This window comes from Ictalurus punctatus, chromosome 10 (assembly GCF_001660625.3).
Source record: "Ictalurus punctatus breed USDA103 chromosome 10, Coco_2.0, whole genome shotgun sequence".
Taxonomy (NCBI): Eukaryota; Metazoa; Chordata; class Actinopteri; order Siluriformes; family Ictaluridae; genus Ictalurus; species Ictalurus punctatus.
The window spans coordinates 25,898,567-25,911,065 of record NC_030425.2 but is presented as its reverse complement, the minus strand read 5'-3'; the positions used below and the strand labels follow the sequence as shown (position 1 = coordinate 25,911,065).

Here is a 12,499-nt window from a genome sequence, read left to right as displayed (position 1 = left end):
AAATATGCACCCCATTAGCCAAGGTCTCTCAAAAATGTATTAATAACAGCTCCTCGCTGCTTGTTTTAAAATGGCTGAGGTTAGTGTGCTAATTAACTACTACCTAACAGATGCATCTAGTCTGTCTCCAGAGAAAACCCCAATGGTAATCTAACTGCATGAGTGGTTGAAGCCGTCACTTCCTCTACTGGAAAGTGTGATATCCAGTCAGGCAACCACAAAGATCCTCATTAATGTCTATTCACAGTGTAGAAAACAGACAAAAGCTAAACAAACAGACTAATGGCCAAAAGCCAAACTGGAAAGTGAAAGCAAACTAACAAGCAACAGCAAACTAGTGGACAAAAGCTAAACTAGGCAGCTAAAGCAAACTACTGAGAGAAAGATAAACTAATAAGCCAAAGCAAACGAGTCATCAAAAGCAAAAGTAAAATAGCAAGCAAAGGCAAATTAACAAGCAGAAGCAAAAAATAATAATCCCTAATAAGGGAAAGCTAAACTAGCAACTTAAAGCAAACTAAAAAAGCTTTCAGGCAAAAGTTAAACTAGAAAGAAAAAGAAAAATAGTGAGCAAAAGCTAAATTAACAAGTGAAATAAAACTAGCGAGTGAAAACAGAACTAGCAAGCCAAAGCAAACTAGTATGCAAAAACTAAACTAGCAAGTGAAAGCAAAATAGTTGGTGAAAACTAAACTAACAAGTGAATGTAAGCTAACAAGCAAAAGCAAACTAATGGTCGGGAGCTATGGCAGGAGAAAGCAAACTAACAAGTGAAAGCAAACTAGTGGACAAAAGCTAAACTAGCAAGTGAAAGAAAACTAACCAGCAAAAGCAAACGAATGGTCGGAAGCTATAGCAAGAGAAAGCAAACTAACAAGTGAAAGCAAACTAGTGGACAAAAGCTAATTAGCTAGAAAATAAAACTAGCGGGTGAAAGCTAAACTAGCAAGCCAAAACAAACTAATAAGCAAACACTAAACTAGCAAGTGAAAGAAACCTAGCGGGTGAAAGCTAAACTAGCAAACCAAAGCAAACTATCAAGCTAAAGAGAATGAATGTGAATATGAAAACAAAAACTAGCACATGAATGCGATCTGGCAGGTGAAAGCTAACCTAGAAAACAAAAACAAACTAGTGGGTGAAAGCTAAACTAGCAAACAAAAGCAAACTAGTGGACAAAAGCTAAACTAGGCAGCTAAAGCAAACTACTGAGAGAAAGATAAACTAATAAGCCAAAGCAAACGAGTCATCAAAAGCAAAAGTAAAATAGCAAGCAAAGGCAAATTAACAAGCAGAAGCAAAAAATAATAATCCTTAATAAGGGAAAGCTAAACTAGCAACTTAAAGCAAACTAAAAAAGCTTTCAGGCAAAAGTTAAACTAGAAAGAAAAAGCAAAATAGTGAGCAAAAGCTAAACTAACAAGTGAAATAAAACTAGCGAGTGAAAATAGAACTAGCAAGCCAAAGCAAACTAGTGATCAAAAGCCAAACTAGCAGGTGAAAGCAAACTAGTGGGTGAAAAAGCTAAATAAGCAAGGATAAACTAAAGAGCAAAAAAAAAAAAACGAGTAAGTGAAAGCTACAGTAACAAGCAAACGCCAATCTGTAGGCGAAAAACTAACCTAGCAAACAAAACTAAACTAGCAAAAAAAAAAAAAAAAAAAGCATCACACCACCATTGATTATTTTCTTTTAACATCACAACTCCCAAGTGTTTTATTCTTTACTTATTAACATTAACGTGTGACCCACAGTCAGCTGTGTTTATGTCCATTTGTAATTATTAAAAGGTATTGTGACAGATTTCTAAGCCAAGATCACCTTCATGAGCTATGCATGTGATGGACAGAGACAGCGAGGGAGGCTATAGATCGAAGAGTAAGAGAAACAGTAGAAAGGAAGAAACAGAGAGAGAGAGAGAGAGAGAGAGAGAGAGAGAGAGAGAGAGTTGTTGAGCTTGTAGAAATCAGATCAGTGTCCACTAGTATAAAACCCAAGCCTAAATCTCTGGGTTGCTGTGTCAGTACAGATGTCAGACAACTGCTTCAGCATGTAGAAATGTGCGTGTGTGTGTGTGTGTGTGTGGTGAAAAAGTAGAATAGACGTGTACCACAAGTGACACACGCACACTTGTACAAGAAAATGCATACATATTCATCTTACATACATAGTCTGGGCCACAGTGAAGCAAAAAGTCACGATGTGTTTATATGTGCGCAGAATGTCTGTGTGTCCACATTAATCAGGGGGAGTGTTTGTGTATGTGTATGTGTGTGTGTGTGTGTGTGTGTGTGTTTGTGTGTGTGGGCAGTTTACCCATGGCCCCTGTAGCTCTAGGCTTAATGTGCTTTAGATATATGCATACACACCACACAACCCTCCAGTCCATAATCCACATATGCACCAGCGGTTTGAAAGAGAGAGCGAGAGAGAGCGAGAGAGAGAGAATGAGAGAGAGAAAAATAGTGAGAGATAGACACAGAAAGAGAGAGAAAAACATGCAGAGATGGAAAGAGACAGAGAGAATGACAGATAAACAGAAAGAGATACAACCAGAGAGAGAACAGGAGACAGAAACAAAGAGAGACAGTGAGAGAATGAGAGAGCGAGACAGACACAAACACAAAGAGAGACACAGACAGAAAGACAGAGAGAGTGAGAGAGGAACAAAGACAGAAAAAGAGTGGCAAACCGATAGAGAGAGATAGAAAGAGAGGAGACAGAGACAGTTATAAAGAGAGGCAGACAGACAGAAAGCGAGATGGAGAGACAGAGACATAGAGAGACAGATATACTCAATTTAAATTCACACCCCTAATACTGCTGTCTCTCAGCAAACCTGACAAACCTCCTGTTTCCTTACGAAATCAAGGAGAACAGTTATTTAAAAAATATATATTTTTTATTTAACTTCCGAAGTGGTGAGTACCACAAGAGGGGACTGAAGATTTATTCTGAGATCTTCTCTTAAACACGGTGAGCACACGTCCACGTCTGAACGTGTGACAACAGGAAATGGGACAGGATGAAAGAGAGGAATACTGTATAAGAGAAACTGAGAGAGATGAGAAGAAGGAGGAAAGGGAAAGCAGCGGTGTGCTGTTTTAAAAAAAGCTCGAGGCGCTGTGCAGTGAAGTGGGAATTTCCACATCGTGGCACAACTGCAGAGATCTGGCAAAAAAACAACAACAACAACCAAACAAAAAAACACCTCGTTGTCTTCCAGCCATTCTCACACAGCTCACAGGAAGTTTAACGCTGTGAAACAACAGCACGATAAATCATCCAAATGCTCACAACTTTACGGTTTAACGTCATACATAAAACAGTCATTAGAAACATCTATACACCTTTAAACTCATTAAAAATGCAAGAATCTATGAATATGCATGACCACACGCTTAAGACACACCACGTGTGTTTAGGACACACCCATTTACATAGGGTCCGCATTTGGGGCCCTAAGCAACAAAACTAATAATAACATTATACAGTATATAGAAGAAAGAACAAAATGAATACATAATTATCTTAGATGAATCAACAGGCTACTGTTTTCATAGCTACTGTTGTAATAGTAACAAGCTAGGAACTTAACATGTGTTAGCTTAATACTTTTTACTCTAGCTACTGTCATGTAAATAGAGAAGGAACTCTGAGCTACAGTTCCCAGCAGCCACTGCATCACAGTCACATGACCACCTGCACCCGAATCGTTCCTGTTAATTGAGCACTCGTGTATATAGCCACAGTTTGCACTGCACTCTTTGTCTCACGTTTGTCTTTCTTTGCCTTTATCTCTCTTGCCGTGTTTTGTTCTTTGGTGTTTGTTTAGTCTTTGCCACAGTGTTTGGCCACAATGCCATAGCGTCTTTTTGTATTTTTGTTTAGTTCTTTATTAAACTTTAAAAATCTGCACTTGCATCCGTCTCAACCTCCATATCGTGACAGCTACTAACTAGCTAGCTAGTGAGCCGCTAACTTTTTTCAATTTTTTAATTTCAATTTCATGAACAAGTGAAGCCAAGAAAGCGGACAAACTGACTAAATCCAGTTAGTTAGAATTCATTTCTGATCTGTGTTTTGCGTCCGTTTCTCCACTTCTGATTTTTTTCTTTTCGCGTCCCCGTTTTCCGCCCCAGATACGTACAAACGCTTCACGATCGCCACTTCTTCGCGATCCTCTGACGTTATTTATGTTACTAAGTTAATTATTTATGTTTCATTATTTATGCCTGACACACACAACTTCTCTGCCAAGTGATAGCGAAGTGCGCTTTTTTTGCGTATCTATTTTAAAATTCACGGGACCCCCCCCCGGTGTCCCGGGCTTCCTAAGCGACCGCATATCCTGCCCTGTGTTTACATGGTGAAAATAACAGCGAGATAACAGCTGCTAAACGAATCCCCTTTCACTAAAAATAATAAACTAGCGAGGTATGTTCTAAAAAGATTAATAATTCATGGCCTCTTTAGACTCACTAATCGTCCTGGTCTTCTTTTTTCTTTATCATATTAAACAATAAGTAATTCTAATGCCGCTGTGTGTGCATTTATGATGGTTTTAACCTGTTTGGACATAAAAACAAAGACGAATGCTGTGGAGTGGTGGAATATGAATTATTCATCAGGTCATTTCTACTATGCATGCATCTCCACCATGAGGCCTGTGATGTTTTACTGTTAATGAGCACTCAGCTGTGCTCATATGAGTCGATGATGGATAATGGCTGGATAATGGCTTTAAACGCCACAGTACAGAATCGTGGACTGGAAACCTAGAGAAGAAGCAACTCAAGGCCTGCTTAGGTATCTGGAGGTTGGAGGTCAGCTGTAAAGATGAAGCTCAACAGGTCTGTGGTTAAGAACGGAAAGCGGACCCCATTCCTGCCTCCTGGCAGCACTCAGATGCAGAGCTATGGATTATCTTACAGGTTCCAGGTTTGGTTTCCTAAATCACTGAAACTCCAATTGTACTTGTAATTTAAGACAATCTAAACACAGTCATGTGCTATGGTCTGACTTCCACTCCTTATAGCAAGAACCACACCACACCATGCATCCTATGGTGTGTACACGCTTATTTAAAAAAAAAAAAAAAAAAAGGTTCCTGAAGGCTTTGGATAGTTAAAGGTTTGAGTTTTGGGTAGTTTGTGGGTTCTTCCTGCAAGTTTTTATGAAAGGGTGTCCCTCTGTTTTACTATTATATTACAGCTGAAATCACCTAATGAATTATTCATATCCAGGTGGTAGCAACCAGAATGGTATCTAATAGGAACCTTTTCTAAAAGATAAAACGCTCTGTTGACTGCTAGATGGAACCTGATTTAACAACATACCAACATCTTTTAAGAACATGCAGTATCTCAATGTTAACCCTCATTAACGAACCACTACATGAAGGCTTCCACATGGGTTCTTTAGCTTTTCGATATTTTAGGGGATCTACTTGGAATCGTTTCTCAGAGGGAATCCTTCTATTTTCTAATTTTGACTCATTACACTCTTAGAAGAAGGGTTTCTCAAAGGATCTTTCAATACGTCTAGCTCTGGCTTGTTTAGTAACTCTACTCTGGACCTTTTCTGAAATCCCTCTGGTGTACTATTCTTCATGAAACCTTTAAAGAACCTTCCTAAAAAATTCTACATACAACCTTTCTGGGGCAAGGTTCTATCTTTCTAAGCATTCTAGCTTCTCAAGGATCTACTTGGAACCTTAAAAAAAAAGACACTGTTGTAGGCTTCTATGTAGACCCTTTCATGGTTCTTCCAAAAGGACAAACTGCTAGCTGGCACCTGTTTTAACCTGTTTTTTTTAATAATGGAGCACATACAGTACCTCATTTCCAACCCCCATTCAATACCATGTACTCTCTCAGAAAAAAAATGGTTCTGCAAGGGTTCTTTATATAGTTAAGGGTTCTTGTTGAGGGTAGATAAGTAATTCTACATGTGTTCTTTTCATGAAATTTTTGAAATCCTTCTGTTATAGTATTTACTCAATTTATTTACTCAATTTATTTGACAAACAACACCCTTACCCGTGATAAAATGACCATAATGCTAATTTCTTCATTTATAAGCAAATTAAACTCTCAACATGATGCAAGATGTTTTTATATATATATATATATATATATATATATATATATATATATATATATATATATATATATATATATATATATATACACCTTATTACATTGCAATACGCATATGTGTTTAAACAAATATATAATTGGAACAAGACCGTTTGTGTATTACACAAGTTATTATTTTTAAAAAAATGAGTCACACCGGTGTGTTAAATTTTTTAAATACGCATTTGCTTTGAATATTTTATAGAATGTTTAAAAACCCTTCTCATGATTGGGGATCCTGGTGTGTGTGTGTGTGTGTGTGTGTGTGTAGGTAGGGAGTGTAAAAATGTGATACTGATCAACATTTGCTTTACTATTTGGTTTATATCGTTTCTCTGGATCCAGCAGATATAATCTGTGAAGAAGTATAGAGAAGAAGTTCAAGAGAGAAATTGAGACACGCACAGAAGTGTTGGCACTTCCACTTCATCTTCTTTAAAAAAAAAAAAAAAAATCTCAAATAAGAAGAATGAGACATGAGTTAAACAAGGCTATGAGTTGTTCTTCAGCATGGATGAGGTATCTCTTCTACATTTGTCGTACACTGAGCAACAGGCATTACTCATCTACATCTACAACTTTTTAATGGGGCCGTTATAAAGCTCACCTCGCCGCTAGCTACAGGATAAACTGGGTTAATACACTTTCTCCTGAGACTGCCGATGTGTGTGTGTGTTTGTGCGATGGTACACACCGTCCTACACAGTCCAGTGTGTATTAAATGACTGATGATTGACTATAAATATCTCTCTTCTTTTTTTTTTTTGGCTGGTGAACCTAATTTAAATATCCATAAATACCTAAATTCAAATATCTGGGTGGACTGGGATCGTGCGTCCCACTGTGGCTTTTAACAGTCAGGAGACGTACTTGTAAATGGACACCTTAGATATGACGTACACTGATATTCCACTGATATACACACTGATAGTGTGATTCTGAGCCTTTTTTTATTATAAAAGATCCATTTTAAATGGCTAAACTCTTCTTGAATGGCTTGACATTCTGTTTATATACTGTTGATTAGCTTTTGGACAAATTTGTTAATTCAGACTTGAGCTCAATTTGCGATGTCGCTATATAAGCTCTAAAGCTATGGGCCAATCACGTCCGAGATTAGAGGATGGCACGGCTGTTTTAACCACGTATCTGTGTCTTAACCTAGTTAGCATCGCTAATATTGTTAATGGATAAAACTGTGTGATGTATAATCGCAATGTTATATGCTGTATTAATCATTTTGGCTGCTGTTTGATCAACCTGTAACCAATGCAAGTTAGTTTACTAGCAGTTTGCTAACTAAGCTCGCTAAGGTTTGTGATATTAAGGATACAGTGATACTGGATAAATGCTAGGCTGTTTGGGATGGTATGGGGACATTGTTATGTTCCCAACCGATTAGTGTACTGTATACATGGCTTTAGCAGTCCCGCTAGGATTTCCTGTGATCGCAGGAATCGAGGATATATTCGGAGGAGCTTGCGGTTTTTCTGCAGATTTGGGCCAAGACGCGGCATGTGATGTAATCACAACCCGCCATGTGACATCATCACAATGCGCATTCTGTCAAAGCCTCCTTCGATTCACATGCATCGAACATGAGTACAGCTAAAAGCTAAAAGCAAAACAATTTAGTGTGATTATGATTACGCCAATTCAAGTAGTTTTCTGTAAAAAAAATAATAATAATAAAGCACGGAAAACATCTTTTTTTAAAAAAAACTAATTTTGAAAATCAAGCATTTTTGGCTGCAACAATAACAAAAAAAAACAAACCTCCTGTATGGACTGCTTTAGAGGAGTGGTCTGGTACTCATCTAGTGAGAGGAATGAAACACCACTCTTACTGGAAAATACATTTTTGGGTTGTAAGAGTAACCAGGGTTGCCAGAAAACACACCCAAAGATCAGAAACCAGCTCCAAAGGTTCAAAAGGAAAAGGCAGTGTGGAAGTTCACTGGGGTGTGCACGCATTTTTGATTTGCAGTATCTGTAATACGCCATTTTATCATCACCTGACACAGACATTGTCCACTCTTCCAACCTTTGCAATATATCTCAAAATAGAAATGGTTCTCTACATCATAAATACACTGTCTGCACTTACACTTTCCCTTTGTTTGCCATAGCCTATTTTATTTTTTATTTATTTCTGATTATTTGCTTTTAAACACAACCTTTGTGGCCAGAGAATATTTTTAAATGACACCCTGCCTACTCTGACTGTAACTCTGCTTCATTACCCACCCCGTCATTGATTATTTTCCCATAACAGTATGTCCTGATGTGTTTTACAGCTGGACTTTGGTGCAGATTTCTCATATATGGTGTACTAAGCACTGAATTGGTATTCCTTAGCAGCAGTTGCTAAGGGTGCTTATTTGAAAGCTTTCCCAGCTGGCTGTACCCTCAGCTTGACCTAAGACGCCAAATCTGTTTGTGTTCATTCATAAATATTAACGAGTATTCAGTAAAAGAGGGAGGAAGGAAGTGAAGTGCAAGCGTGAGAAAGGAGCTGCGAGAGAGAGATGAGGCGCCTGCGGGTTAGGGTGTAATTCTGTCTTTGTATACTATACAAAGCTTAGATTTCTAATTTCCTTTACAATGGACCAAACCAGATTGGACATCCAGCATGAGTGTCGTCGTGTTTTTTTTTTTTTTTTTTTAGTATCCCAAGTTCATCTAGAGGTGAAGACTGTTATTTCCCGTTCTATTTGTCTCATCACGTCATCATTTGTTCAGGCCAAACAAAATGATCTTTAATGAAAAGGCTCTAAATGCTGCCAACACATGCTGCATCACCTCTGCTGATGTTATCTCGTTGTTTTTCATTCATTCATGTTCAGTAACCGCTTTATCTTTATTGGTGGATCCAGAGCCTATCCTGGGAATACTAGGAGTGTTATGCTAGGGAATACACCCTGGATGGAGTGCAGATTCATTGCATGCCATCTTTCGCACACACTCGTTCACACACTCGTTCACACCTTGGGGTAATTTACAGTAGCTAACAAGCCTACTGGCAAGTTTTTGTAACGTGGGAGAAAAGCAGAGGACCTGATTAACACTTGATCAGTCTGTACAGGATTTCCCAGATTTTTTTTTTTTTTGTGATTGTTGTGGCCAAAAATGTTTCATTTTGCTGCGGCTTTTTTTCAATATTTGCGATGCAATACTTCGAAGTTCTTTTATGCCTTTTTTTTTTTGAGGAAAACTACTTGAATTGGCGAAATTGCAGTTGCACGAAATAGTTTTGCACGCTCGTTCACAGTGATGTTTGTTAGTTAGTTATAGTTACATTTATATAGCACTTTACATAGTATGTGGGGGGTCTCCTCAACCATCACTAGTGTGTAGCCTCCACCTGGATGATGCGACGGCAGCCATAGTGCACCGGAATGCCCACCACACACCAGATATTAGTGGAGAGGAGAGAGCGATGTAGCCAATTCAGGGATTGGGATTATTAAGGGGGCCATGCTAGAGAAGGGCCAATGGGGGAATTTCGCCAGGACACCGGGGTTATACCCCTACTCTTTACGAGTCAGGACCTCGGTTTAACGTCTCATCTGAAAGACTGTGCCATTTTTACAGTATAGTGTCCCCGTCACTATACTGGGGCATTAAGCCCCACACAGACCACAGGGTGAGCGCCCCCTGCTGGCCTCACTAATACCACTTCCAGCAGCAACCTTAGTTTTCCCCAGGAGGTCTCCCATCCAGGTACTGACCAGGCTCAACCCTAGCTTCAGTGAGAAACCAGGCAAGGACTGCAGGGAGATATGGCTCTGTTAGTAAATGGGACCTTTTAGCTGTACTCATGTTCCACGCATGTGAACCAAAGAAGGCTTTGGCTGAATGCCCGTTGTGATGACGTCACATGATGCATCTCGGCCCAAATCTGCAGAAAATCTCCAGGATAAATTGTAAGCTTCTCCGAATATTGCAGTGTTTTCTTAATTTTGCGTTAATTTCTGCGATCGCAAAATCGCCAAATCCTGGAGGAACTGCTTGATCTCTTTCTTCTGAAATACAACACAAAATGTAGCATTTCGTGGCACAAACAAGCAGTGGCATGTTTCTTAGACAGAACTCTTAAACCCTACAACAGGAGGTTTCCTCATCTGAGAGGTTTTTAAGTAGAACCTGTTTAGCAAGCGTATATAACTAGCTGTTCGAAACGCTTAATGAACCTTTTAAAAAACCCCAATCTAGATAGTTAGCTTGATGAAAGCAGATGCAGACCACTTGAGTAAATATCTGAAGCATGACTAAGCTCCATGGGTTCGATCTTGTCTAAATGTCTTTGTGGAGGTGTTCTCATTGTGTCTGCATGGGTTTCATTTGGGTTCTCAGGTTTCCTTCCAATTCTCAACAATATGCTGTTATGCTAAATGTATCTCTAGGTGTTAATGAGTGTGTGTGCATGGTGCAGTGTGATGGAATGGTATGGTAGTATTCCCACCTCGCGCCTGGTTTCACCGTGACCCTGACCAGGATGGAGCAGTCATTGATGTTGAATGAATGGATGAATTCATTTATCACACGTTTGCCTCACACCTCCAGGGTTGGGGGGGTTCGAATTCCTCCTAAGCCCTGCGTGCGCGGAATTTGCACGTTCTCCCCATGCTTTGGGTGTTTCCTCCGGGTACTCCGGTTTTCTCCGCCAGTCCAAAGACATGCGTTGTAGGCTGACTGGCATTTCCAAATTGTCTGTAGGGCATGAATGTGTCCTGTGATGACTTGTCACCCTGTCTAAAGTGTCCCCTGGATAGGCTCCAAGCTCCCCTGCAAACCTGTGTAGGATAAGCGGTATGGGAAATGGATGGATGGATGGATGGATGGATGGATGTTCCAACACTATAACCTGTGTCCTTACCTAATGATGTCATCATTGTGTCCCAGGTAAAACTTCTGCGTGTGCTCCCTGGTGTTGTACACCACGCCAACCCCAGCCACGAAGTACACGATCTCCTTCCCCGCCGTGTAGTAGAGGTTGTTGCGGCACTGGTGGCCCCGGTAACCGTGAACCCACTCGAGCCGGAGCTGGCAGCGTGGTGCAGTCTTATCAGCCATACTCGCGCTCTTTTCAGCGCCACCGTCTGGCTCACACGGGCAGCATCGGAGTACAGGTACAACTCCCTATTCTCCTTAATACCTAGAAGGGTGTCCGATCTCGGGTATATATATAAATACGTATTAAATATATTTATTAAATAATAAATATATATTATATATATATATATAAAATGTGTGTGTGTGTGTGTGTGTGTGTGTGTGTGTGTATACCTGGAATATAAAATGTAGGGGGCGTGTAGTCTATGGAGGAGCGGCGTCTTGGATATTTTTGGTTTCAGAAATCACAGCAGAATAAAAACGAGCGCTTTGAGTATAAACAGACTGAGATTAGAAATAAAGCTTCAAATCAGAAACAGTAGAAATCTAGTGCTAATATGAACGTTAGGAAGGAAAAACGTCTCGGTGGCGCGTGGGATTAAATGTCGGGATTGATCCCGAACTCAGCACGAAGTGTAACAGCCGAGAGATTCAGATCAGACGTGATCAGACAGTGAGATTCAATTATTCACCTACAAATTCACATCAGATCTACAGCACGATTAATGCACAGCTTCCGGATCGCCGCTCCCCGACCAGATGCTCGTTTTTTCCTTCCACCGTCCTGCATCTCCGCGCGCTCCGACCCGAACCGTCCGGCAAAAATAAATCAGAAACGTCTTTAAATGTCATTCACGAGCCGATCTGACACAAAACCCGACCTGTTTTCTGTGGGTAATCCCTTCTTCTTCTTCTTCTAAAAAAAAAAAAAAAAAAAAAGCGACCTCAGCGCAGCGGCTAGTGATTGAACTCTGCGTTACGCACGAGCCTTGGCGTAGCGGTGTTCGGGAATACGGGCTGCGGTTTGGAGTTACCGAGTGCTCTTGGTTACTACGACGCCTCGCGGCCACGTTCCCTGTCAGGATGACGCGTCGCACCGCGCGCAGCCTCGTGGATGCTGGAGTCCTTACCGTGGTCTGAGCCGGTGAGAATGAGAAGCGCGCGCGCAGGACGAAGGACTACAAATACCGGCCGCGTCTCGCGCTGTCCGAGGTGCTGAAAGTACGCGTGATAGGAGCACGGGCTCCGCGAAAGACATCACCAGATGTAGCCTCCTGAATAGTACAGCGTTTTATTATCATTAACGCAAGAAATAATATTGCGATGAAGTAACAAAATCTTCAGGATATGACGTTATCAAGCAGTCGAGGGCGTTTCCGTTAAACTGTCGGAAACCATTTTATTAACCCCTGTTTAACCTTCAGGTGCATTTGGTTTGATTAACACATTAATTCTTCTTCTTC

The 12,499-nt window shown here is 40.3% G+C and overlaps 1 protein-coding gene across 3 annotated transcripts in view; it reads right to left on the bottom strand.

The window, feature by feature from the left end:
* eml6 (EMAP like 6) overlaps positions 1-12,499 on the bottom strand; it is a 51,597-nt gene extending 39,098 nt beyond the window's left edge. For 2 of the 3 annotated variants that reach the window (XM_017477954.3, XM_017477955.3), the window contains exons 1-2: positions 11,430-12,488; positions 11,020-11,315 (exon numbers count right to left, since the gene is read on the bottom strand). In XM_017477954.3, the coding sequence (XP_017333443.1) occupies positions 11,020-11,216 (197 nt within the window). In that variant the 5' untranslated portion in view covers positions 11,217-11,315; positions 11,430-12,488. Of the gene's footprint in view, positions 1-11,019; positions 11,316-11,429 lie in introns of all 3 variants that reach the window. The other variant, XM_053683347.1, reaches the window with a different exon arrangement.